This window comes from Grosmannia clavigera (assembly GCF_000143105.1).
Source record: "Grosmannia clavigera kw1407 unplaced genomic scaffold GCSC_168, whole genome shotgun sequence".
In the NCBI taxonomy this organism is placed as follows: Eukaryota; Fungi; Ascomycota; class Sordariomycetes; order Ophiostomatales; family Ophiostomataceae; genus Leptographium; species Leptographium clavigerum.
In genome coordinates, this window is record NW_014040771.1 from 357,748 (window position 1) to 384,276 (window position 26,529).

Sequence of the window (26,529 nt, forward strand, 5' to 3'; positions counted from 1 at the left end):
TTCTGACTTTTTTTTCCTGCTGTCCTTTCGGAGTCTTGGGTCGTCTTCGGGTTATTGGAGATAGAAGAAAAAAGGAACAGAGGCATGAAGAAAGGGTAAAGAATGAGAGCAGCCTTGCTCGGCCGAGTCGCCAGAGGCAATAAAAATCATTTTCCTTGTTGTATCTGTCACCCTCCGTTTGTTCCTCTTAGTTCTGCTCCTGGTGTGCAGGGGACACAGCTTCTTTGGTATCCCATGACTTGATATCACTGTTCCGCTCTCTCCTTTCTATTTTTTTATCTCCACCAAAGAGCAACAACAAAAGCAGCTGTGCATTTTTGAGGGTCTTACGATTTTTTTTTTCACTTTTTTGTCCCTGTTCCTCTGTTCTGCTAGGGTGGTGAGAACAGAGACGACCTGCATGCTCCGTTACAAAAGAATTGATGCGTTTGTCCCAAAGTCCGTTTGTTATCATCTTTTATCCTGAGTTCTCTCTCTGTTGTCTTCTTGCCGACCTTTACATAAGTGGAGAACCACGTGGCTTATCTCTGGGGAGAGACAATTAAAAATACAAAAGATTAAAATGAAGGCCGAGAACGTGAGACAACAGCGGCTGGATGTGAATATATGTACTCCGTACGGAGTAGCTGACTGTCTTAAGTTTGATACCTGTTGCTGCTATGTAACCGCACCCACTTGGCCGCGCTAAACCTTGCGATTATGCGTTCTGATTGGTAGAGCCGCCTTTATCGGTGCGGATTAACGTTGTAGCACGTTGTGCCTCAGGCAATAACCATCCCACATTTCGGGGAGGGCCACGCTTGCTTTTGGAGGCCAAGCTGGAATTAGGAGACAATAAAGGTGGCCTTGACTGACCGATTTGGCGTCTGACTTTCGACAACAATCCACATCACACCGCCTGCTCCAGGCTCGTTTCCTTTTTCCCCCGGAGCCTCGGCGACATTCAAGGGCTCTTCTGGCAGACCCCAATTGACGAGCCTCTCTAACTTCTCCCTTCCTCTTTCCCACGCCCTTTTAGAGCGCGCTGTCAAGATGCAGGCCTCATCGCAAATGTTGACAAAGGTACGCATAGCCATCCACCAGCCGGGAAAGCCAACCAACCTGCGGCAAAACGTGATGCGCAGCTTGGGGGGACCGTTTCGGCTGCAACCAGACTGCTAACCAATCTGCAGTTCGAGTCAAAGTCGTCTCGGGCAAAGGGACTCGCGTTCCATCCGAAAAGGTAGCAAGCAACCTGCCCCCTTTCCATAACCCCTCCTTTAGACAGGATGCCTGGCTGACTCTCCCCAAGACCATGGATCCTCGTCTCTCTCCACTCCTCGACAATTCAGCTGTGGGACTACCGCATGGGAACGCTGATTGACCGCTTCGAAGAGCACGATGGTCCTGTCCGAGCTGTCGCCTTCCACAAGACCCAGCCTCTCTTTGTGTCGGGTGGTGATGATTACAAGATCAAGGTCTGGTCGTACCAGACGAGACGGTGCCTGTTCACACTGAATGGCCATCTCGACTACGTGCGCACAGTCTTCTTCCATGACGAGCTTCCATGGATCGTTTCGTGCTCGGACGACCAGACCATCAGGATATGGAACTGGCAAAACCGATCCCTCAGTACGTCTTATACCTCGGCCTGTCCAATGCGCAAGCTTTACTAACAGTCCTTCCCCTCCAGTCTGCACAATGACTGGCCACAACCACTACGTCATGTGCGCGCAGTTCCATCCGAAGGACGACCTGATCGTGTCGGCATCTCTCGACCAGTCAGTGCGCGTATGGGACATCTCAGGCTTGCGCAAGAAGCACTCAGCGCCGACGTCAATGTCTTTTGAGGACCAGATGGCTCGATCCAACCAGAACCAAGCCGACATGTTTGGGAACACGGACGCGGTGGTGAAGTTTGTCCTCGAGGGCCATGACCGCGGCGTCAACTGGGTTGCCTTCCACCCCACGATGCCGCTCATCGTGTCTGCCGGTGACGACCGTCTCGTCAAGCTCTGGCGGATGAGTGAGACCAAGGCATGGGAGGTCGATACGTGCCGAGGCCACTTCCAGAACGCCTTGGGCTGTCTGTTCCACCCGCACCAGGACCTCATCCTGTCGGCTGGCGAAGACAAAACGATTCGCGTCTGGGATCTCAACAAGCGGACCCCCGTGCAGACATTTAAGAGAGAAAACGACCGCTTCTGGGTGCTTGCCGCCCATCCGGAGATCAACCTGTTTGCCGCTGGACACGACAACGGTGTGATGGTCTTCAAGCTCGAGCGGGAACGCCCGGCTTCTGCAGTTTACCAGAACACTCTGTTCTACGTCAACAAGGAGAAGCAGGTGCGGTCCTATGATTTCCAGAAGAACGTCGAGTCTCCGACGCTCCTGTCGCTGAAGAAGGTCGGCCCGGCCTGGGCGCCACCCCGCACACTCTCCTACAACCCGGCTGAGCGGTCGGTTCTTGTGACGACAGCGACCGATGGCGGCTCGTACGACCTCATCAGCCTTCCCAAGGATGGCTCGGGCGCAGTCGATCCGACCGACCTGAAGCGCGGCCAGGGCAACTCGGCCATCTTCGTAGCCCGCAACCGCTTTGCCGTTCTGAACACGGCAGCACAGACCATTGACATTAAGGACCTGTCCAACAATGTTACGCGCTCCTTCAAGCCGCCCGCCGGCACGTCCGACATCTACTTTGGCGGCCCGGGCAATCTTCTCGTGATCACGCCAACTGCCGTTCATCTGTACGACATCCAGCACAAGAAGAGCAATGCCAGCCTGAACGTCAACGGAGTCAAGTACATTGCGTGGTCGAACGACGGCCTCTATGCGGCACTTCTCAGCAAGCACAATGTGACCATTGTGACCAAGACACTGGAGCAAGTCAGCACGCTGCACGAGACTATCCGTATCAAGAGTGCCACGTGGGACGATGCTGGCATCCTTCTCTACTCTACCCTTAATCACATCAAATACACTCTCCTCAACGGAGATAACGGGATTGTGCGGACACTCGACCAGACTGTGTACCTTGTCCGTGTCAAGGGCCGTTATGTCTATTGCCTGGACCGGTCAGCGAAGCCGAAGATCCTACAGATCGACCCGACAGAGTACCGCTTCAAGACGGCACTGGTAAAGCGGAATTACGAGGAGATGCTGAACATTATCCAGACCTCGTCGCTTGTCGGCCAGTCTATTATCTCGTACCTGCAAAAGAAGGGCTACCCGGAGATTGCGTTGCAATTCGTCCAGGACCCAACGACACGGTTTGAGCTCGCCATCGAGTGTGGTAACCTCGATGTTGCTGTTGAGATGGCCAAGCAGCTGGACAAGCCGAAGTTGTGGACCAGGTTGGGCGCAGAGGCGCTGGCGCACGGCAGCCACCAGGTGGTGGAGATGTGCTACCAGAAGCTCAAGCAGTTCGACAAGCTGTCGTTCCTCTACCTGGCGACGGGCGACCACGCGAAGCTCAGCCGCATGGCCAAGATTGCCGAACACCGCGGCGACTTCACTGCCCGGTTCCAGAACGCCTTGTATCTCAACGACGTGGAGGACCGGATACAAATGTTTAAGGAAATTGACTTGTGTACGTCTGTCACCTGTCCGTTGCACGTTGACGGATTATTGCTAATACGTGGCCTGTTGCAGACCCCCTCGCGTTCATGACGGCAAAGGCCAACGACCAAACGGAAGAGGCCCAGTCGATTCTGGAGGCCACTGGCTTGACGGAGGACCAGCTAAACCTGCCTTCGAAGCTGGGACAGCCGCTCAATCCGCCAAAGCCAGTGGTGTCCACATTCAAGGCCAACTGGCCGACGAAGGGCACGTCGGTGTCGTTCTTTGAGAAGGCGCTTCTGGGCCAGGTGGAGGGCCTCTCCCTCGAAGACAGCCCGGTAGCGGCGGCAAATGGCACAGACGCTTTCGGTGACGAGGAGGCAGACGAGGGGAAGAAGAACGGCCTGGGCGAGGCAGAGGAGGAGGAGGACACGTCTGGCTGGGACATGGGCGATGACATTGTTGCCGAGGCGGATAGCGACTTTGTCAACGTGGACAGTGCAGATGCTGGTGGCGCCGGGCTGAGCGAGGCGGAGCTGTGGGCACGCCATTCGCCACTGGCGGTGGACCACGTGGCCGGCGGTTCGTTTGAGTCGGCCATGCAGCTTCTCAACCGGCAGATTGGGGCGGTGAACTTTGCGCCGCTCAAGCCTCGGTTCCTGGAGGTGTACGAGGCAAGCAAGACGTATCTGCCGGCATCGGCTGGCCTGCCGCCGCTGATCAACTTTGTGCGGCGGAATCCGGAGGAGGCAGATGCACGAAAGGTTCTGCCGGTGATCCCGCGCGACCTGGAGTTCCTGGTCGAAAACGACCTACAGCGTGGGTACGATGCGATGAAGGGCAACAAGCTGGAGGACGGGATCCGGTTGTTCAAGGGCATCCTGCACGCAGTGCTGCTCAACGCGGCGTCGAGCGAGTCCGAGGCGGTCGAGGCGAAGAAGCTGGTGACATCGGCGAGCGAGTACGCGGTGGCGATGTCGATCGAGCTCAGCCGGCGGCATCTGGGCGCGGTGGACGTGGTGGCTAAGGATGCAAAGCTGCTGAAGCGAAGCCTCGAGCTGTCGGCGTACTTCACCATCCCCAAGATCGAAGTGCCGCATCGGCAGTTGGCTTTGCTGAACGCAATGAACCTAGCGACGCGCAACAAGAATTACAACTGCGCGCTGAGCTTTGCCAACCGGATACTGGCAAACGGTGGTGCCGGCCGTATTTTGGAGACTGTGCGTGTCCAAGAGCCCCCTCCGTGTTTTGAATGATTTTGAATGATTTTGAATGATTCTGATCTTGCTAACCGTGCTCTCTACAGGCCAAGAAGACTAAGGCGCAGTGCGAGCGTAACCCGAGCGATGCGGTCGAGATTGAGTTTGACCAGTTTGCCGAGTTCGACGTGTGTGCGGCCAGCTACACGCCGATCTACAGCGGTACAGCGTACGAAGAATGTGCGTTTGACGGGTCTAAGTACCACTCCAAGTACAAGGGAAGCGTGTGCCGGGTCTGCGAGGTGTGCGAGATCGGCAAGCACGGCAGCGGACTGAAGCTGTTTGCGTAATTCTATAGAAGGGTCGGAGGGGAGCAGACGAGTCGAGCACGATTGAACGGGTTCTGACATGTTCACCACGAGGCGACAGGGCAAGTTTCTACTTATGTTATGTCTGTTATCTCAAACACTTTTTGGCTGGGAACCCAACCAGACTTCCTTTGTGCCGAGTTCTTCCTTGCTAGCATGAGCTGCCTTGTCTTTTCTCCTGTCTCGTTCTGTCTCCCTTTTTTGGCTGTCACGTTCTTTGGTTTGCTGGTTCTCGAGGCAGCAGGAAGTCGGGATTGGAGGGATGTTGTGGAAACAGCACACGAGAAAAGCGCTTTGTTAGGAAAAAGGGAGTTGGCCGGTGGTTGGAGACGCTCCAGTAAATTCAGTTACGCCCTGCATGCCGCACCACATAGAATGCTCGATTGATTCATTTTCGCTTTCGTTCTAATGGTTGGGCCAGCTATAATGATACATATGTCGTCGTCTCGTCCGACACGCAGAGCAAGAATGCGGTCTCAGACGATCGTCTCCAGCTGTCGGGCATAGCCCAGGACGTTCTCGATGACCATCTGGCTGACCTCCTTCTCGACCGGCACCGGAGCAGAGCCGTCGTCGGAGGCATCGGAGGTGGAGGCGGCGCCGCTAGCAGCAGAGGTGGAGGCGAGGGCCGGGAAGTAGATGTGGCCGTCGCGGACGGTCCAGCCGCGCTGCTGGGCGAACTGGATGACGGCGCCTTCGGAGTCGAGGAAGAGCAGCGACTTGGTGGAGCTGAGAGGGAGCGACGGGTAGGCACGCTCGCTGCTGGAGGCGATTTCGGAGCGGATTTGCGAGGTGAGGATCTGGTAAAGTTAGGAGAGGACATTGAGGCGGAGAGGCGAGGAGAACGAAAGACAAGACAGAAACACACTTCTGAGAAGACGCCGTACTCCTCGCACGGAACCTCGCCCTGCTTCATGGCCTTCCAGACACGGTCATAGCTGCCTTCCATGAGCCAGCGCTCAAGACGGATGGGGTAGCCGAGGTAGCGGTCGTCCTCGATGACGCCGGCGCCGGCGCCCTCGCGCGTGCTGATGGCCTCCAGCTCCGAGTGGAAGTCGCCATAGAGGCCCTGTGTCAGCAGCAGCAGCAGATACAGGCCCGTCACCTTGTTGCGCTCGGCCAGGTTGGGCGCCAGCACGGCGGCCGGCAGCGCGTAGAACGGCCCCAGCTGCTGCACGTAGCGCGTAAACGCGTCCGCCTCGTGCGCCCGGATGCTGCACAGCGCCCCCTGCTCGTACGTCTCGCGCGCCAGCGCCAGCACGGCCGCCGGCAGGCTCCCGTCGATCGCCGGCGTCAGCGCCCCCAGTTGCAGCAGCGCCAGCTTTGCCTTGGACAGCAGCCGCGTCTGGTCCGCGTAGCTGTGCGCTGTCTTGAGCTGCCCCAGAATCTGTGTCAGCTGGCGCTCGGCCATGGTGTCTGGGGTGGTGGAGGTGGAGAGTGAAAGTGAGGTTGAGGTTAAAATGGAGATTGCCGTTGCGGTTGTGAATGGGTAGCGATGACAGTGACAATGGCGACAGATGATGCGAAGCGTAGCTGCAAAGACTGGATCCAAAGAGTAGCTCCCGTTTCGCAAGTCGCCAAGCCTGGTACGTCGGAGGTGGAATGAAGACGTCGTAAAGTCGTCGATCAGACCTTTGAGCTGGCAATGGATTTGGTGCCGCAATCAGGCTGCATGAGGCTGACGACCGAAGCAAGCCACATGGTCATGTGACTATAGTATAGTCACGTGTCTATCTTATCGCCACTTCCGAGTTGCCTCATGTTCGGACTCCTTTCCTGGACCGTCGGAAATGAGGACGGGTCCGCCGAGCTGCGGCAATTAAGAAGCCATTTCCTGTTCTCCAACGTACACGTAAGATAGCGTTGCTGTTCTTGACGTATTCCACGACACTCCGTACAGCTAGCATTCAAATGGAACGAGCGGCCGACCTCGCAGATTGCCTCTACTCCGTACGAGTACAAGCGCGGGGGCCAAAGGCATGACATCTGCTCCCGTTCAGGCAGCTCTGCTTGATGGCCCAGACTGGGGATGCAGCTCCTTTGCCAAGCCATGACGATCATCCGCCCTGGACTGGTGAGTTTTCTGTTTCGCCCCTGTAGGCCTCCCCCATCGAGCTCACGGCTGCTCCAAATAGCATGAAATTGTGGCTGAGCAGGCTTAGATTGCAGCGTAGTCTCAAACACGACAGCCCGCGTCTAAGACTAACGGTTTTATGCGATCATGGTCCCAAAGCCGCGCCAAGGCAAAGTTTAGCTTACAGCTGGGCTGTGGTCAGACAGCCGCTCTTGCTCTTGCGAGCCGCCATTCAAGCCCTAGATCGCTCCTTCCGAGCTGCGTTTCACGTCCATGTTAAATACTAAATAATCGACCCCGCCCCAAACGTCTCTACGTGTCGTCTAGCTCCCATCTTTCCCAGCTTCACCTCCCTGCCGCGAGCAAGATATCTTACCAGCACGCTTGGCGCCGTCAGAGCTTTGGCCCGGCCATGCGTACAGAGTACACAATAAACAGTCTGGCTCCGCCCCTGCACCCTTTCCCCTATCTCACGCCCGTGCCCACGCAGCTAGCAGAGCATCGGCCGAACCCATGGCAAATCCACAGAACACGAGACGGCCGTTCGGTGCCGGCCCCATTCCGCCAGGTAAGCCAGCAAGCAGCAGGAGGGTGAGAGGACGGTGAGCGGTGGGAGGCCGAGCACAGTTTTGCGGTATAGGCAGCCGAGTGGCGACGAGCCATGCCCAACGAGGACAAACGAGGACAAACGAGGACAAACAGGGACAAAAGACGGCGAAAGAGGTCAAAAGGGAATGACACAACGCACGGAACATCCCCAGGCCGCATTAATCAACATGTCGATCTCTACGACCAGTGGATATTCAGCCGGAACGATACCACCATAGGACGCAAGTCTCCTATTTGGCTGGGCCAACAACCCGTGCCGTTTGTTTGGCTTCTGGCTCAACTCGTCAACCCTCGTTTGTTCGCTTCGCTCCTGGGCCTCTTTCCAGCTCCATCCTCGTCCTCGTCTGCGCCGTCTGCCCTCGCTGTCCGTTGCCGCCAGCCGCCCAGCATTTCTCATACCGCTCGTGCCAAGAGCGGGAAGGAACAGAGTCGAAAATCCTACGGAGTACTGTTGGCTGACAGCTGGACTTGATCCTCTTTTTTTTGTGCAGACAAGCTGCCGCCACTGAAACTCGAACCTTTCGAAATGCCTCTGTTCGCAGCCACGTTTGTTCCCGGGGGCTACGATGACTACTACCTACCCGAGGTCATCGCGCCGTCCCCACAGAGGTGAGATATATTCTCCTCGTCCGACCCCCTTTTGGCCGTTTGTTTTTCCAAGAACTCTCGCCCCCCTCGCTTGCTCCTGTTTGCCCAACTGTCGGCGCTGCCCCTCCCCCGCCATCTAAAACGCGCCAGCGGCTTTGGCCGGGAGTAGCTTAGGGGCCAGATAATAATAAAAACAGCTGACAGTAGCGCTGATAGGGTAATGCCTGAAGTCCCCCAAAATATGCAGGACGGCCTGCAGCGGATGGAACTTGAAGCCCGACCAGCACCCGGAGCTTTGAACCCAAGCACGTCACGCCAAGCGTCCGATAGCAACCCCGGCTATTCTGCTTCTTCCGCCGCTGCTGGTGCTGCGTCGGCCAGTGAATTCAAGCCCTTCTCCCAGGACCAGCACGGAGAGATGCCGACCTTTGACACCCCCACCTTCTCGCCTTTTCCGCGCGTGCAGGGCGACAACGTGCCGCCGAGCGACGAGGAAAAGGAGGAGATTCTGTACAACGCGCGCCAGCATGTGCTCAACTCCAACAACGTGTCCATGCAGCTGGTCTGGGCTCGCGACTCGCTGTCCTGGGTTGAGATCGCGGCCGAGGCCCATGTGCGCGAGAACAAGGGTCAGGCTGTGCGGCCTGGCACGCCCAGGACCGAGCACGAGCTGCGTATCGACGCCATCAGCATCGTCGACTACCTGTCGTCCCAGGGCCACCCCGAGGCCCTCTTCATGCGGTCCAAGTGGCTCGAGTTTGGCCGCTTCGGCTTCCGCCCCGACAAGAAGGAGGCCTACCTGGGCTACAAAAAGGCGGCCGAGCAGGGTTGGGGTCGTGCTGAATACCGCATGGGCATGCTGTTCGAGGGCTCCAACGACATGGACAAGGCGTTGATGCACTACAACCAGGGCCTGGCCCTGAAGGACTCGGCAGCCTCCTATCGGATGGGCATGATGAGCCTGCTGGGCCAGCATGGCTACCACAAGGACTACATGCTCGGCCTGGAGCTGATCCAGAGCGCTGCCGACACAGCCGACGAGGACGCTCCACAGGGAGCGTATGTCTATGGCATGCTGATATCCCGCGAGCTCCCAGACATTACCATTCCCGAAGGCATGCTGCCGCTCGATCTCAACCTGGCGCGCCAGTACATTGAGAAGGCAGCGTACCTGGGCTTTGCTAAGGCCCAGCTGAACATGGGCCAGGCCTACGAGCTCTGCCAGCTGGGCTGTGACTTCAATCCGGCCCTGTCTCTGCACTACTACGGCCTGGCAGCACGACAGGGCCAGCCCGAGGCTGCGCTCGGCGTCAGCCGCTGGTTTCTCTTTGGCTACGAGGGCGTCTTTCTCAAGAACGAGCAGCTGGCGTTCCGCTACGCGCAGCAGGCTGCCGACGCCAAGCTGGGGACGGGCGAGTTCGCAATGGGATACTACTACGAGATCGGCATACACGTGCCGAAAGACCTGTACGCCGCCCGCGAGTGGTACGAGAAGGCGGCTGAGCACGGCAACAAGGATGCCATGAACCGGCTGAGCGGCCTCGACCAGGCCAAGACGCTGACGAAGACGGATCACGAGACCACAGCGCTCACGCGGATCAAGTCCAAGCACGGCTCACAACGAGGCCAGCGGCCCGAGAGGTTCACCGCCCGGCACCAGAACTTGACTTCCGGTCTAGGCACACTGTCGGAGAACTTGGCGGGCGAGGAAGGCGCTTCTCCCGGCCGGATCACCATTGGCAACACCCCGGCCTTTGCTCTCAACATCCAGCAGAACAACATGGTTGTGCGGCCCAAGTCTGCGGCACCCTATCCGGTCGACGAGAAGCCAGCGCCGCTCCACGTCCAGCGGTCCAAGTCCACGGCGCCGTATCCCGACGACGAGCCGGCAGCACGGGCACGGCCACCGCAAGGTGCCAACCAGCCGCCGCAGGCCTTTGGCATCCGTCCGGGGAGCGGAGGTGGAGGCGGGGGCAACACGTGGCCGGTGCAGACACCGCAGTTGGCGGGCAACCTCGCACCGGAGCAGCGGGCTTTCTCGATGACTGCGGGTGCGAGACCCGGCAGTGGTGACCCGCAGCGCATCCGCAACACGTCGGCTGGCTGGGACGCACAGCAGCAACCGGGTGGCTACGGGAAGCAGAGTCCCGGAGCGGGTCCAGGCGCTGCTGCTGGTCGTGGAGACTATCGTCCCACATATGACTCTGGCTATGGCCAGCAGCAGCTGACACCGCAGCAGCAGCAGCAGCAGCAGCAGCAGCAACAGCAACAGCAACAGCAACAGCAACAGCAGCAGTACCAGCAGCAGCCACCGCAAGCCCCCAATCGACCGGCACCAATGCCCGACACTGGCCGAAACCGGCTTTCCAAGGCGAATCCCGGGGCAAACGGGAACAACCAGCGCGTGCCGCAGCAGCCACAGGGCCAAGGCTATGGACCCGGTGCTGGTGCTGGTGCTGGTGTTGGTCCTGCTCCAGGCCCTGGCCAGGCCGGTCGTGGAGAGTATGGCCCGCGCGTATCCAGCCGGCCGGCTACTGCTGCAGGACCACAGGCCCAGGCGCCCAGCAGCGCTCCAGCGTCTCGGCCACAGACGGCAAAGCCGGCAAAGACGGCTGCCTCCCAAGGACCAGCGACGTTTGAGGAGATGGGCATTCCACAGGCCAAGAGAGACGACGACTGCGTGAGTCCTGACACGTGTCACTGCCATATGCTTGCATTTGCTAACCAGGTCTTACTTCAGGTTGTCATGTGACCGCTGTGTGCTCGATTGGTATTGCTACGTTTCGTTCTGAAGGATACCTGATTTACCAAGATGTATAGCCGCCCGACATTTACTCGTAGACATTTGAGCCCGATTGCGTTTTGCGTTTGGTTAATCCCATCAATTCAAAGAGTGATTATGTCACGTGCAGGGACGTTTACCTGGTGCAAACTTTCAATTGAACGCCTGTTCCGGAGGCTACACTTCCACAGGTCAGCGCCAGCTCAAGCCGCCTCCTTCCACTTGCCGGCACCACGGGACCAGGCCCACTTGTTCAAGAAGGCCGGGTCGACACCGTTCTCAAAGGCCTCGTTGCGGGCCGAGATCTGCGCATTCAGCAGCTCCTGGCGGGCAGACGAGCCGGAGTTCTTGAGGTGAGGTGTGCGGTCGATGGCGTCCATGGCCAGGCTAAAGCGATCGGTCTGGTTGCGGATGGCCAGCTCAAGCGGGGTGTCGATGTTGCCCTTCTCCTTGTAGCCGCGCACGTGGATGTTCGTGCTGCCGGGACGCTTGTAGGTCAGGCGGTGGACCAGCCAGGGGTACGAGTGAAAGTTGAAGATGATGGGCTTGTCATCGGTGAAGAGAGCGACGTATTCGCGGTCGGTCAGGCCGTGCGGGTGGTCGGCGTGGCTGATCAGCTTGAAGAGGTCGACCACGTTGACGCAGCGGATGCGAAGGTCGGGGAAGAACTGCAGCAGCAGGTCGATGGCAGCCAGCGATTCGTTGGTGCTGATATCGCCACAGGAGGCCATGACGACGTCAGGCTCGTGGCCGGCATCGGTGCTGAACTGCGGCCAGATGCCGGCGCCCTTGGTGCAGTGCTGGATGGCATCTTCCATGGAGAGGAACTGCAGGTGGTCCTGCTTGTCGGCCACGATGACGTTGACGTAGTTGGCCGACACGAGACAGTGGTCCATGACCGACAGCAGACAGTTGCCGTCGGGCGGCAGGTAGATGCGCACAACCTCGGGGCTCTTGTTGGCGACGACGTCGAGGAAGCCGGGGTCCTGATGGGTGAAGCCGTTGTGGTCCTGGCGCCAGACAACGGCAGTGAGCAAGATGTTGAGCGAGGCCACCTTGACGCGCCACTCGACCTCGAGGCACTTCTCGAGCCACTTGCAGTGCTGGTTGACCATGGAGTCGATCACGTGGATGAAGGGCTCGTAACTATTGAGCAGGCCGTGGCGGCCACTCAGAATATAGCCCTCCAGCCAGCCCTCGCAGGTGTGCTCGGACAGGATCTCCATGACGCGGCCAGCCGGCGCGAGGTTGCCGCCGTCCTTGTCTTCGTCAAAGTAGCTGCCCATCCAGGCCTTCTTGCCAGCTTCATAGACGCGGGCCAGCTTGTTGGACTCGGTCTCGTCGGGGCCAAAGAGCCGGAAGTTGGTCTGGTTCTTGGCGATGACGTCACGCAAATAGCCGCCCATGTTCTGCATGCTGGCGGCAAACGTGACGCCGGGCTGGTCGACCGTGATGGCGTAGTCGCGGAAGTTGGGCAGCTTGAGCGGCTTCTTGACGATTCCACCGTTGGCCACCGGGTTCGCGCTCATCCGCCGGTTGCCCGTGGGACAGAGGGCGGCCTTGAGCTCGGGGCTGATGTGGCCGGCCGTGCCGAAGAGCCGCTCTGGTTCGTAGCTGCGCATCCACTTCTCGAGCAGCGCGAGGTGCTTTGGGTTCTCGCGCACATCCGTGATGGGAACCTGGTGAGCACGCCAGAAGCCCTCGAGAAAGTGGTCGTCGACCTTGCGCGGTCCTGTCCAGCCTTTGGGCGTGCGCAGGACAATCATCGGCCAACGTGGCCGCTTGGCAATGCCGGAGCTACGGGCTTCCTGTTGGATCGCGCGGATCTCGACCACGCACTGCTCAAGCGTGGCGGCCATGGCCTGGTGCATGGATGTGATGTCATCGCCCTCGACAAAGTACGGCTTGTAGCCGTAGCCGAGGAAGAGGCTCTCCAGCTCTTCGTGGCTGATACGGGCTAGAAGCGTCGGGTTGTTGATCTTGTAACCGTTGAGGTGCAGCACCGGTAGAACGGCACCGTCGGTGATGGGGTTGAGGAACTTGTTGCTGTGCCACGACGTGGCCAGCGGACCAGTTTCGGCCTCCCCGTCGCCGACCATTGTGAGTGCAATCAGGTTCGGATAGTCGTAGACAGCACCGTAGGCGTGCGAGATGGAGTAGCCCAGCTCGCCGCCCTCGTGGATGCTTCCGGGCGTCTCGGGCGTGGCGTGTGAGCCGATGCCGCCGGGAAAGGAGAAGTACTTGAAGAACTTCTGCATGCCCTCGTCATCCTCCGACTTTTCCGGGTACACCTCCGAGTAGGTGCCCTCGAGATAGGCCTGGGACAGCACGGCCGGGGCCCCGTGACCGGGCCCGGACACGAAGATGGCGTCCAGGTCGTATTTCTTGATCAGCCGGTTGAAATGCATGTACGTGAAGATCTGTCCGGGCGCCGAGCCGAAATGGCCCAGCAGCCGGGCCTTGACCTGGTCGAGCTGGAGCGGCTCGCGCAGCAGCGGGTTGCTGCGCAGGTAGATCATGCCCAGGGCCAGATACAGGCTGGCCGAGAAGAAGTCATCGTACTGCTTGAGCTGCGCGTCTGAGAGCGGCCTGGCCGTGACGGTCGAGCGAGCCGGGCCAAACGGCCGGATCGCCTCGATGTCCACCGTGAGCTCGTTGACAGACATGGTGACCTGGGCGCATTAGTAGGAATGGGGCAGGAGGCGAGAGTCTGGAAACGTACAAGCTCGGCAAGCGAACAGAAGATTGAGAGGACGAAGAAGAATGGATCGAGGGAAGGATGACACCAGGGATGAGGGGTAGGTCTTTATACGCCAGGGCAACTGCCATTGTCGGGAAGGAGCGGCTGCGTATCCCAGGCCGGAAGGCATGGCACTCTACACACTGTACGACGGCATCTTGCTTGGCCCCGAGGCGCAGGACTACGCGATGGCAGGAGTCATCGCAAGTCGTGTTGGAGCTGGCTATCAGCACAGTGCGAGTTGCACATGTGTGACGACTGGCGCCTAACAGAGCTGCAGAAATAAAGATCATGAAATTGGGGACGCCCACGCCAATGTGGATACTGGAAAGTGGGGACCTGGTGGCAGGGATCGCTTTTCCTGATCGTGTTGGAGTGAATGGCTGATAATGGATAAGATCAGTCAGCCCTGGACGGTACATAGAACAACTTCAATCGTATGTCGACAGAGCTCGATCCCACAACGCATGTGAGTGTCTCTTAGCACGCTCTAGCACTAGTCCACGCTCTCCAACGTTGTCCCTCGGCCGCGGTTGGCCATCGCGATGCAGGCTGGTGCCCAAGTGGTCTGATGGCCCGAGAAGAGTTTGGGGAATCCTAGCACCACCAGATGTCCCCAACTCTCATCCGCAGTGCCCCATACCCATGCAGTCGGTTATCCCGGAGCCTGGGAACATCCCCGGAAGGAGAAGATGATGTGATGTCCAGTTCGCATCGGAAACAATAGCGATGCTGCAAGAGTGGTCTTCTTTTTGTCGCCTGTTTTTTTTTGTCTCCTGCTGCAACCCCGCTGGAAGTGGGGCCATGGCTTGTGCTAGCCTACTTGCTACTCCGTAGCTACTGTAAGATACAGTCAGCCTGGCCGTTGTCGGCTGTGCGACTCGCTGGAAACACCGGCAATAACGCCTGTCTGTGCAGCTAACCCTCCTACGATACAGATACAGCATCACCACATTGTAGGCCCGATTGCCCAGCTGTCGGCCTCGTCCGTCATGTCCATCCGGCTGGCAGACTCGGCTGTATCCAAGTCCATCTCTGCTTTCCCGTCTTCGGCCTCGTCCAGCTCCTGCACAGCAGCCAGTGCCTGTGCTTTGGGTTCCTCTGCCTCTGTTGCCTCTGTTGCTTCTGCTGCCTCTGCTTCCTCGGCCTCGGCTGCCTCGGCTGCTGCCTGTCGGCTCGGAATGTCCACCATCTGGTCCACGTCCTGTGCCCGCACATAGGCCAGGTAATACGGCTCGCCCTGTGTCGACAGCTGTCGCATCACCTTTTCCGTGTCCGGCTCTTCCGTCACCACGCTGTCGTTGTACCGTCGCCATAGCTGCCGCGCAAAGTCGTATACCCATACCCAGTAGTGTCCTGACTTGCCCGTCTGGCCTGCGTGGCAGATCACCGCGTGCAGTCGGTATTCGTGTTCCTGCAGCCCGGCAAACACGCCGTCCAGCTCCGAACGCAGCGTCTCTGCTTCTGCGCTCGCCCGCGTCACCAGCTCGTGGCTCGCCTGCACAGCCTCTGATGCTCCCTCCCATGCCGCTCGGATCTGCTCCCGATCCATGTGGCGCGATGCTGCCAGCAGTTCTCTGGTCCGTTCCGAAAGCCCGGGCGCCTCGTCATATCGCGGCACTGCCTGGCCCTCTGTCTCGTCTGTGCTCGTAGCTGCTGCTGTCGTCCTTTTCTTCGGCAGCTCGATGCCGTTCTCGTCCATCAGATCCTTGAGGTCGCCTCGGATGAGAAAATAGCCGTCGTCGCTTTCGCTGTTGTTGCCCTCCATCTCCGCGCTCTCCGGCTTGGCCGCCGTGTCCTCGGCAAGATAGCCGGCCACCAGCGCATCGGAATACGCCGTCGCCTTGGCCAGCGCTTCTGGGCTGAAGTACGGGTCGGCCACCTCGCCGTTCGGACCCTTCAGCGACCGCAACCTCTCTTGCAGGTTCCACGCCCGTCGGCGCCGCCGGAAAAGCCCCGAGTCCACCGGGCTGTCCATGAATCGGTCCAGGTACAGCACCTGTGGAATCTCAATCGCCGTGTTGTTCTTGCCGCCGTCTCGCGTCGTCCGCTGGATATGCACGTGCAGGATGGGTGGCAGCTTGAGGATCGATGTGAACCGCTCGTACCGCGTACTGCCCTCCGTGATCACCTCCCGGTGGAAGTTGTTGTCCAACGCCTGCGGCAGGCTGATCACCGCCCCGTTCTCGTCCGGATACGCCGTCACCCATCGGTTCGGCGACACCTGCCGGCTGAGCTCCTTCGCCCCGTTCGTTCGTCCGTATGTCACGCTCGTCCAGAAGAATGTGTCTGTCACCGGGTCTTTCTGGGCTCCCGTCTCCTCGTCCTCGCCTGTTGCCCGCACTGCTGCCCGCAGGTGTCCGATGATGTTGCCCATCACCTCCTCCACGTCCTGCTGATCCGTTCCCGTCACGCTGCTGTCGTTGAGTGCCCGCTCGATCTTCTCTTCCGTCGTCACCTGCTCGCTGCCCAGTGGCCGCGTCGGCGGAGGCTCGAACACCGTCTTCACCCCGCTCATCCTGTCGTCCTCCTTCACCTCCACCGTGCCCCTCTCGTTCCCGTCCCCGTCCTCGGCATCTGTCATCTCGATGATGCCGTGTTCTGTCGGGCTGTAGCTGGCGTAGCTCACCGTCGGCCCTGCATCGTCGTGCTGATTTACCAGCGTCTGCGAACTACGCGAGCTGGCTGTTTCTGCTGCGTCAACGTCCGAAATCGCAGTCACATGGACCTTGGAAGCCGACTGCGTCGTACGTGGTGGCACTGGTGGTGCTGGCGCGTGGCGAAGAGGAAGCGGAGGTGCCGTCGTTGGTGACCACTTCCCAATGCTGCCATCCGTGCCAAAGGAGAAGGGCAAGTCCGCTCGGTCTTTCGCCAAGATCTTCGCTCCGTCGGCCTCCAGCTGGCTGGAGTTCTTGAGTGCTGCGAGTGCCAGCCTCTGCGGTGGTTTCAGCGCCGCTTGGTTGCTTGTGAGCAGCTCCGTGAACAGAGCGGAGAGCTCAAAGGCAACTGCGCCAGCCACGTCAGAAACTTTAAGCCCAGCATCTCATCCGTCCCTATCTGCACTCACATTGTCGCCCGGCAAACGCGTCCGCCGGGTCGAGCCGGGTCGAGCCGGGGTCGATGCGCCGGTGCCTCAGATTCTCTTCCGTAATCTCCAGGCCCCAGTCCTGCCAATTCAGCACAATCTCTCGGATCGGCTTCACCGTGAAGAAGTACTGAAGAATGCTATTGAGGTAGCAGGTGTTTCTGATGTTCTGCAGCCCGACTGGGAGACTGAGGTTGCACACCGGCTGGCTGTCTAGAATCGTGGCAATGTCCATGCGGCTGTCGTGGGGGCTGTTGAACTCATAGCTCTGGCCATGCCCGGCCATGATGATGGCTGCCGCCTGTATCAGGGTCGCGTTGTTGTCGCGGGCCATACCGACGACTCTGAGCGCCGTCGCAATGAGCGCGTAATCCTTCTCTCCAGACTGTAGACTGTCAGCTGCTGGCTTGCGACTTGCAGTCGTCTCTCGATACGTACGTTGCTTGAAAACTCTGCGATAGTGACAATATACTCTGTCTCCGTGTCGATCTGAACACCCAGGTATTCGACGGCCTCTTCGAGGCTCATCGACTCGACTGCCCGCTCTTGCAGTCGTTTACTGCCCGTCTTGCGGGCGATGAGAAGCAACTTCTCCCGGTACGAAGACCGCTGTGACGGGTACGAGTCACAGAGCGACTCAAACTTCCCCAGAGCCTCGTCATCGGTCCTCTGGTCCGGCTGCAGACCGAAGTAGCTGTAGGCCCTGCTGACGGCTTCGTCTTCGCTGTTGGAATACGACTGCAACGAGTCCGGTAGCATCTCCTTAAGTGAAGCCTCGGTGGCTCGTCGGATCTCGTCCTCCTCTTCAAATGACTCTAAAGGTTGCGCAGTCTGTATCGAGTCAAACGACTGCACCCTCACCTCGAGCTCCTCGTTGTTGCGACCACGCGTGAGCCGCTGCAGGGCGCCGAAGAAGGCTGACTCTTTGGACGGATCTGCCTGGTGCTGGCATGTAAAGGCATACCAGAAGTACGACTCGTGCATGTCGGGCAGGATGCCCAGAATGTCGTAGTCCATGAGTGCATATTGGCTGTACAGCTGCCGCGAGGTGACGTACTTTTCAATATCCAGAGCGGTCGTGATAAAGTTGATCGCCGTGTTCGGCTTCAGGTTGTCGCTGTCCTTGCCGAGGATCGTTTCGATCTCGCTCTTGATGTCCTGGTAAAAGGCGAGCTGCGAGCCGGGGCGCGTCGGCCGCATCATTTCGGGCGTGGGCACCCTCCACAGCCGATTTTCGCCGTCGACGACCTCCTTAAACTCGAGGAAGGTGAATAGGTCCGCGGCATCGGGTCCGTCGCCAAAGTGGACAAAAAACTTTTTGTTTCGCTGGGAGATTCGCTTCTCAGGCCTGCCATCCGCCGCCGCTCCGTCTTCATTTCCACTGACAATGTCCTGCAGATAGATTCTGAGGTACCATAGAGCGTTGGGCGGCGCCGTTGCCACGTCGGCAAATCGCTCCGGCTCGGCCTTCTTGGCCTCTCGCAGACGGCCATTTATACGGTCGTTGTCGGTCAAGAAGCTGAGGAAGTGCTGGTTTAGGCGCGGCTCCGACACTTCCACCGTCACATTGTAGCCACACCGTGTGGCAGAGCAGATGTACTGCGAACGGCCCCATAACGGGTAGTACTTGGTGTTGATGAGCTCCCGGCTGTCGTCTTCGATCGGGTTGAAGACGAGATGGTGGTACGGGTCCCGGCTGTTGCCGTGGTTCATGCCACACGACGTCTCGACATTGCGTTCAATGTAAAAGGTAAAGTGATAGCGGCAGTTCTGGCAGACACACGAGTAGATTTCGTTGTACTCTTTGCCATCGGCGCCTGGAGACGTCCCAGCTGTGCTTGCCGAGCCGCCATCGGCGCCAGACGCGTGGCCACTGCATTGGTGGCCCTTGATCAGCAGCTCGTGGCGCACTACCGGAGGACTGCCGGTATCATAGAAGCTGCCGCCGGCAGCAGAGGCAATGGCCAGCCTGACATCCAGGCTAGCGCACCCAACGTCCAGATAGAGCGGCGCTGAGTCCTGGAGGCTGCCAGACAAGAAGTCTTCTAGCCATTTCGGCGCAAGACGTCCTGCACCGCATCAGCACGAGTCCATGGAAGCAAGGAACATGCGATTATACGCACCAGGCCGGCCAATTCTGCGGTGGCTGGACTCCTCAATAGTGGCCAGCAGGCCTTGGGAGCGGGTGCCCGGGTATGGAGGCGGCGGATTCATCGTTCGCCGGAGCTGTCTGGATCTCTGGTAAGCACGAGCACACAGCCAGACGCAAACAAGGCAGGGGGGTGGCGGTATGTCTGCATGAGCAAAAGCAAGTGGGGGTGAATGCAGTCTCTTTTTTGGGGCGGGGAAAACAAAAGGCAGGACATGAGACGTCTTTTTCGGGTCATGGCACGGCGAAACGCTGACCGGTCTCACACGGCAGGACTCACCAATTCCAACAGCGTGTCCTGTACCGCTGTGACACGAGGCTGCAGCACTGTGGCCCGATGGACGGCCGTGATGCTAAGGCTGGCCACAATCGTCGACTAGGTACTTACGAAGCTCAGTCGAGTTAGCGCTACCGAAACGGATCTGTTCTGATCCCGTGCCGCTGAAGGTATGGTCTGACTACAGCTCGGTCTTCAGACGAAACGGGCACTGGTGATGCAGGGAGACAGGACCGGAAAACGTAAAAAAAAAAGGTCCCCGGTATTTTGTGTTTGTAGCTGAAGCAGACAGAAACCACCCGCACAAAAGGGTGCTAAAATATGCGACGGCTTGCTTGGTGGCGTGTCTGACAGTGTTGCAGCGTCCGGCCAGCATGCGGCCTTGCTCTTCCATACAGTACGGCCCCGGGCCCGTTGTGTATGCCGAGACTCTGGATTGTAGCGTGGTGACGCAGCCTTGCCACCGCAACCAGGGCAAACTGGAAGGTCTCTCTCAACCTGATACCTAGGCAGCCAAGCAAAGTGGCGGCGGCGGCAGGAGCAGTTAGGATGACTAAGAATTCACGTGACTTTATTTTATGTCGACAGCAATTGGGCCAATCAGCAGCTGTTTGAATCAATTGGAGAGCCAAATCGCCCAACTTTCCCACCCGATTTCCTTTTCCTCTTTTCCCCCTCCACTTTCCGTCCTTGGAACCGAGGCAACCATCAACCACACACACCCCAAAGCACACGATCTGCAATCGGGGCAAGCATGGCGGGAGACGACGTCTATCATCCGGAGGACGCCATCAAGGCGAGCGCCAAGGGCTCCCTCGTAGTGGGCGGTGCTGGTCTGTTCCTGGCGGCCATTCAGAACTCGCTGCAGAAGCGGAATGTCGGCGCCTGGGGCGTGTTCACACGGAGCGGCGGCATGGTCGCATCCTTCGGTGGGTATTCCTGCGCTGCCGCAATGGCCGGTCCCTTCTTTTCGGACGCTACCCTTCTGTGCTGACCGTCCGAAGCTGCCGTTGGTGGTGTGTATGAGTTTTCGCGCGTTGCCATGGCCAACCTGCGCGAGAAGAAGGACGTCTACAATACGGCCGTGAGTGGGTTCTTGGCGGGATCCGTGTTTGGACTGGCGTGTAAGTTGGAAAAATTTTCCCTATAATTATTCGTCTTTTTTTTTTTTTTTTCTTTGCTTTTTCTGCTTTTTCTCTCTTGTTTCCACCCGACTTCTCTCCGGATCTGCCAATTAACATGGCTCTTAGCCGGCAGGATTCCGCGGATAGTCGGGATGGGCGCGTTCACTGCGTCCATCCTGGCCGCGTTCGAATTCACGGGCGGCACGCTGCGCGGCTGGTCGGATGAGAAGGTGGACGATGGGTATTCGTACAAAGAGTACCTGCGGAAGAACCGAAGGCGGCCGGCAGAAGAGACCTTTGCCGAGCTCGGCGACGGACGTGCGGGCAGTAAGTTCGATCCTGTCCCGATGCGGCGGCTGGCGACCGCGGCATCTTGCTGACCATTTCAGTGATCCACTCGCCCGATTACGAGGCCCTCCGTGTCCAACGGATCAAGGAGCGGTATGGCATCGACGTCAAGACCGTCTCTGCAGACCCGAACGCGTGAGCCCGAGACGGCACAGGCGACGAGCAGCGCCGAGGAAACAGGCGCGACTGTCGCCGAAAAGACGAAGCTGTACACTACCCGAGAACGACCGTGGCAAAGGCCGGAATGCCCTCAATTGCCGATGAACGGGAAACAGGAGCGGATATCGCGCACCTCCTGCGAGGACACTCCTATCATATATCACACAATACACACCACACTACAGCTATGCCCCTTTAGCTCTGTATATACGCATTTGGTCCAAGACAACAAAGTTCTATCTTTATTCTCGTTTGCCTACCGGGCCTTCTCTCCAAGCTGGAAGACGTGTCACTGGACACCAGCATCGCCAGTGTTTAAACGGTACGTTTGATCTTTCGCTCTTTCACTTTACAATCACCGCCGAGTTCTTCTGCTATGATGAAACCTCGCTTTTCAGAGGCTGTTTATGAATTGGCCTAGGCCAGCATGTTTATACCAAACCTATACATTGTTCTATATCTGATGCACACCTGAACTCGGCTTCCCTGTTACACGCCTTGAGCTGCTGTTGGATGTATCGTTGCTAACAAGCTTTACAGTGTACCTCATGAATAGTGCTGGCTCTATTTGCCATTTAAGCCTTTAAATATCAAATCTAAGCGAAAGCCCCCTTGTAACATGCCGTTGTAGACTAACCCTAAATTTCCATTGCATCCTTCCTACCCATCATTTCATGGCGCTCCTTGAACGAGACAAATCAAATTAAATCAATGCGTCTTCACAGCGCCTTGATCGACTGGAAGAACGGATTCTCCCGCAGCTTCTCGTCGCCCGCTACTAGCTCCTTGAGCTTGGCGACCATGTCCTCTGTGCTCAGCTTCGACGCGCCGTTGCCGCTGTCCTGCACCTGCTCCTTCCACTGCACCAACACATTCTTCAGCAGCGCGCTGCCTTGCTCCACGTCCTCCTTGCTGTATTGCGTCCCCAACAGCGACGCCTCGTCGTGCTTGGTCGAGAAGTCCTCTAGCTCGTCGGCCTTGCGCTTGGCCATACGCACCACCTTGTCTGGGAACCGAACTAGCTCGGCCACGTGGATGCCGAAGCTCTGGTCGCAGATGCCCGGCTCGACCTTGTAGAGCAGCGTGACCTCGCGCTTCTCGTCCTTCTTGGCCGTGTCCTCGCTGCTGCCCGTGCCGCTAATGTGCGCGGTGACGTGCATGTTGGTCACCTGTGGGTAACGGTCGGCCAGGGCGGTCAGCTCGTGGAAGTGGGTGGCGAACAGGGCGAAGCAGCCGATCTCGCGCACAATGTGTTCAGAGATGGCCCAGGCGAGGCCGAAGCCGTCGTAGGTGGAGGTGCCGCGGCCTAGCTCGTCAATGATGATGAGCGACTCGGCCGTGGCCGACTTGAGGATGTTTGCCGTCTCGAGCATCTCGGCCATAAAGGTCGACACGCCCTTCAGCTGCGAGTCGCTGGCACCTACACGCGCCAGGATGGAGTCGAATAGCGTCAGCTCGGCCTCTGCGCACGGTACAAAGCAGCCGATCTGTGCCATCAGTGCAATGACGCCGATCTGGCGAATGTATGTCGACTTGCCGCCCATGTTCGGACCCGTGATAATGAGGAAGGCCGACGACTCCCGGTCCAAAACGACGTCGTTGGTGATGAACTGCACGTCGTCCTGCATCTCCAGGCAGGGGTGGCGGGCCTCGCGCAGCACCGTTCGACCCTCGCCACGCGCATGGATCCGAGGCCGGACGTAGGCAATAGGAGCATGCACGGAGCAGTGTGCCAGCGACACGATCACGTCCAGGTGGCCCAGCACGCCGGCCAGCCGCTCAAGCACAGGGGAGTACGACGCGGCCACGCCGACCACCTCGCTCACCAGGCTGCTCTGCGTGCGGTTGTAGTTGCTGGACAGCTGGTCGAACTCGCGACGAAGTGCCTGCAGCGCCTTCGTCGTGAAGTACACGCCGTTCTTCTGCGTCGAGCACTCCTGGTATTGCGACTGGTTGCGGATGCAGCCGGCTTCGGTGCGAGTCAGTCGCATGCACCAGCCGTGCACCTTGTGGTTCTCCAGGAAGATCTTCTTGTCACGCTCCTGGTGCAGGTCCCGTGCGGCTTCGGCAAACTCGCGGTCCATGTCCAGACGAAGCCGGTCAAGCTTCCTCCGGATGATGCGCAGGCTGTCGTCAAACTCGGGCTTGATGATGAACTCGTGATTGTCTAGCGCGTCCAGATCCACAGTCGTCTCGACCATTTCCTGCAGCTTGGCCAGGCTGTCCGACAGCGTGCGAAGCTTTGTAGTGTAGGCAGCGTCCAGCGGCACGCGGTACGCCTCGTCCATGACGCCCTCAAGCGTGCCGAGGAAGCCCGGCAGACGGATGACCACCTGGTATGCACGCACAACATCCTCTAGATTGGCTTTGTTGCGCTGGAAGCGCTTGGCCAGACGGTACAGATCTGGCACGGAGCGCAAGTGGTCTTCCTGCATGGTCTGACGCAGCTCGGTGTCGTTGACAAAGGCTTCCACCAGCTGCTGGCGCTGCTCAATGTCGGCCTTGTTCATCAGCGGCTGCTTGAGCCATTGCGACAGCAGTCGGCCGCCTAGTGGGGTCTTGCAGTGGTTGAGCAGGCCGAACAGGCTCATGGTCTTGGAACCGTCGCGGGCACCTGGCATCAGGTTCAAAGCCTTGACGGCGGCAGCGTCCAGCTTCATGAACTGTGACAGATCGTGCTGGTATAACTGGTACTGGCCGAAGTTGGACGGGTCTTGCAGAACGCCGAGGTACTTGATGAGCGCGGCAGCGGAGCCCAGCGCCAGCTTCAGATCGGACTGAGGCAGCACAAGGGTTGCTCGCTCATCCTTGAGCAGCCGGGCAAGATCCTGCTCAATATCCTTGATAGCGAAGTCGGAGAGGGCTCTCTCAGCGACGGCGACGCCGCAGTTGTCGATGATCTGCTTGAGCTTGGAGAGTTCAGGGTCTTTGACGCTGCCATCTTGGTCGAGCCTTTCGGTCTGGACGATGCATTCGCGTACGCCGAGCTGGATCAACAGGGCCTCGAAGTTGGAGTACAGATCGTTGTCCAGGAACTCACTGACACCGAGCTCACGTACGGTGGCATCGGCGAAACAGACACCGACAGTGCGGCCCTCGTTTGCCTTGGCCGAGATCTTGACGGCTAGAATCATGGGGGCATTGTCAAACTGGCCTAATTCATCCTCGACGTCCTGGAGGTTTCCGGGGGAGGCCTGCTTGGCGATCTTCCAATTCATACGGCCGCCAGAGCTGGCCCAGATCTCGACGCGTTTGCCAAGCTTGAAGAGGGCCTCTCGGAGAAATTGTCGGAAGACGGTCACGGTCATGGTCACGGAAGGGAGGCCGGTGTGGTCATTTCGACCTAATTGCCGCACAACGGATGTGGTTTTGTAGACCTGACTCAGAAGGCCACCTGTCAGTTGTTGTCCGTGACACCTCGCCTGAGAGGCCGACATTGTAGAGGGCAACCAACCGTCCGGGCAATGAAGTTCGCGTTGTCTCCATGAGCTGTGTACCAGTCTCCTCTGTCGAATATCCGGATTGTCTCATCACCAATAGACGGAAGAGATTTGAAGAAGCGAATGAAGCCATGTTCATCGTCGACCTAAGAAGAGCTGTTAGTCTTGCTGTCTTGACAGATACTGGGCGTAAGAATAAGAGGCTTGCCTTCAGTTCAGGCCGAGAAGACATTTTGGTGTTTGACTGAAGAAAACAGCTGAAAGTGGCAAAGGAGACTGAAAGGACAGGATTTTGTAGTACGGGCTTTGTCGCCTGTTCGTGCCTTCCCCGAAATAGAATATGCTGCGGCCGTAAAGATGCTTCGACGAGGACGGGACAGTATTCTCAAGACGCGTCAGAAGGCAATTAACGCGAAGGCGCGACTTGCGGGAAAGCGCACTAACTCGAACCGGAACAACCGCCTATTGTGCAGAGCTGCCCCACTACTTTGAAAAAAAGAGCCAATGCGACCTTCGTAGCGAAAGGACGTTTGCGAGTCACTTAACGACAATCGAGGCGAGATGGACACAGACGAGACCCCGCGCATGTTAGGGGCACTATCGCCTCGTGATGACTTGAAAGATTCGGTAAACAGACAGTCGGCGGTGGAAAATGGCGACACACGCTTCTTGGGAGTGACCTCTGACAGCAAGGCCCTTTCGAGGTCACCGTCCGTGCTCAACGACGTGCAGATGCGCGAAGACGGCGACGACGATAGCGACAGCGGAGACGATGACGAAAGCACGGCCGGCGGGGCCCCCGTCACGGCAGCCGTGTCGTCGGATGCAGCGTCGGCAGCGCCGCTCTCCAAGAACCAACAGAAGCGACTCAAGCGGCAGCTGAAGTGGGAAGGCGGACGTGAGGACCGCAAGCGCAAGCGGAAAGAGAGACGGCACCAGAAGCAGGTGCAACGGCGGGCGGCCAAGAGGGAGAAGCGGGAAGCGGAAGGCACAGCGGCGCCAGACACGACGACCGAGGTTAGCGGCGAGGTAGCACCGGTGAAGGAGCGGGTGCTCGTGCCGATTAGCCTGATCTTTGACTGCGCGTTCGAGTCGTATATGCGGGACACGGAGCTCATCTCGCTGTCGGGCCAGATCACGCGGTCGTACTCGGCCAACCGGATGGCGACGCGGCAGACGCGCATCTTTGTCAGCTCATGGCAGGGCAAGCTGCGGGAGCGCTACGAGACGCTGCTGGCGAACCAGCACAAGCGGTGGCAGCATGCCTACTTTGTGGAGGAGGACTTTATGGGTGCGGGACGGCAGGCCGAGGCGGCCATGCGGCGGGAGGGCGGGGGGGTGGTCGTGGATGTGCTGGGCGACGCGGACAAGGAGGCGAAAGAAGCGAAAGAGGAAGCTACTTCAGGGCTGCACTCGGTAGTCTACCTGACATCCGATTCGCCGCACACGTTGACGCGGCTGGAGCCGTACACGAGCTACGTGATCGGCGGCATCGTCGACAAGAACCGCGAGAAGGGCCTCTGCTACCGGCGGGCACAGGAGCACGGCGTGCGCACGGCCAAGCTGCCGATCGGCGACTACATGGTGATGGCTAGCCGAAAGGTGCTGACGACGAACCACGTGGTGGAGATTATGCTGCAGTGGCTAGAGACGGGCGACTGGGCGACGGCGTTTGAACGCGTGATGCCGAAGCGCAAGGGTGGCCGGCTGCGGGAACCAGGGGCCAGCAAAGACGGCGAGGGCGAGGGCGAGGGCGAGGATGAGGATGGAGAGGGTGAAGACAACGAGGACGATGAGGATGAAAACGAAGCCGAGACTGGAGCCGAGGGTAACAACAGCCAGGACCAAGTCGTCGTGGATGCGGAAGTCCAGACGACGACAAAGGCGGCAGCAGAGGCATAGCGACGGCGGAAAAGCGAATTGCATTGGTTTGTGGAGGCAGTGTGTCTGATGCACAGAATATGACGCGAGAATTCGTCAGAAAGTGGACGACATGTCGATGCTGACAAAGCAAAACGGGAAGACCTCTAATACCTGTACAAATCCA

The 26,529-nt window shown here is 58.7% G+C and overlaps 8 protein-coding genes across 8 annotated transcripts; 4 read left to right on the forward strand and 4 right to left on the reverse strand.

Annotated features, from left to right (window-relative positions):
- Positions 1 to 1,032: 1,032 nt before the first annotated feature.
- On the forward strand, positions 1,033 to 5,089 carry CMQ_1980 (coatamer subunit protein; the record flags this gene model as incomplete). Its single annotated transcript, XM_014314906.1, has 6 exons — positions 1,033 to 1,062; positions 1,173 to 1,222; positions 1,292 to 1,611; positions 1,673 to 3,571; positions 3,634 to 4,760; positions 4,847 to 5,089. The coding sequence occupies 6 exons, from the start codon at positions 1,033 to 1,035 to the stop codon at positions 5,087 to 5,089; spliced, it is 3,669 nt and encodes a 1,222-aa protein (XP_014170381.1).
- A 494-nt stretch (positions 5,090 to 5,583) lies between these two features.
- CMQ_1872 (proteasome regulatory particle subunit) lies at positions 5,584 to 6,518 on the reverse strand (the record flags this gene model as incomplete). Its single annotated transcript, XM_014314798.1, has 2 exons — positions 5,584 to 5,907; positions 5,976 to 6,518. The coding sequence occupies 2 exons, from the start codon at positions 6,516 to 6,518 to the stop codon at positions 5,584 to 5,586; spliced, it is 867 nt and encodes a 288-aa protein (XP_014170273.1).
- Positions 6,519 to 7,694: 1,176 nt separating this feature from the next.
- CMQ_1841 (chitin synthase activator) lies at positions 7,695 to 11,130 on the forward strand (the record flags this gene model as incomplete). The annotated part of the gene is made up of 4 exons (XM_014314767.1): positions 7,695 to 7,749; positions 8,282 to 8,399; positions 8,595 to 11,058; positions 11,119 to 11,130. 4 exons carry the CDS (start codon positions 7,695 to 7,697, stop codon positions 11,128 to 11,130), a joined length of 2,649 nt encoding a protein of 882 aa, XP_014170242.1.
- A 233-nt stretch (positions 11,131 to 11,363) lies between these two features.
- On the reverse strand, positions 11,364 to 13,826 carry CMQ_1977 (xylulose-5-phosphate phosphoketolase; the record flags this gene model as incomplete). The annotated part of the gene is made up of 1 exon (XM_014314903.1): positions 11,364 to 13,826. One exon carries the CDS (start codon positions 13,824 to 13,826, stop codon positions 11,364 to 11,366), a length of 2,463 nt encoding a protein of 820 aa, XP_014170378.1.
- A 1,020-nt stretch (positions 13,827 to 14,846) lies between these two features.
- Positions 14,847 to 19,199, reverse strand: CMQ_1846 (ubiquitin c-terminal hydrolase; the record flags this gene model as incomplete). The annotated part of the gene is made up of 4 exons (XM_014314772.1): positions 14,847 to 16,906; positions 16,968 to 17,370; positions 17,424 to 19,054; positions 19,109 to 19,199. 4 exons carry the CDS (start codon positions 19,197 to 19,199, stop codon positions 14,847 to 14,849), a joined length of 4,185 nt encoding a protein of 1,394 aa, XP_014170247.1.
- A 966-nt stretch (positions 19,200 to 20,165) lies between these two features.
- On the forward strand, positions 20,166 to 21,022 carry CMQ_1960 (NADH-ubiquinone oxidoreductase subunit; the record flags this gene model as incomplete). Its single annotated transcript, XM_014314886.1, has 4 exons — positions 20,166 to 20,340; positions 20,416 to 20,535; positions 20,662 to 20,862; positions 20,925 to 21,022. 4 exons carry the CDS (start codon positions 20,166 to 20,168, stop codon positions 21,020 to 21,022), a joined length of 594 nt encoding a protein of 197 aa, XP_014170361.1.
- Positions 21,023 to 21,761: 739 nt separating this feature from the next.
- CMQ_1990 (DNA mismatch repair protein) lies at positions 21,762 to 24,350 on the reverse strand (the record flags this gene model as incomplete). Its single annotated transcript, XM_014314916.1, has 1 exon — positions 21,762 to 24,350. One exon carries the CDS (start codon positions 24,348 to 24,350, stop codon positions 21,762 to 21,764), a length of 2,589 nt encoding a protein of 862 aa, XP_014170391.1.
- A 693-nt stretch (positions 24,351 to 25,043) lies between these two features.
- CMQ_2034 (tRNA m g methyltransferase domain containing protein) lies at positions 25,044 to 26,384 on the forward strand (the record flags this gene model as incomplete). Its single annotated transcript, XM_014314960.1, has 1 exon — positions 25,044 to 26,384. One exon carries the CDS (start codon positions 25,044 to 25,046, stop codon positions 26,382 to 26,384), a length of 1,341 nt encoding a protein of 446 aa, XP_014170435.1.
- Positions 26,385 to 26,529: the final 145 nt, after the last annotated feature.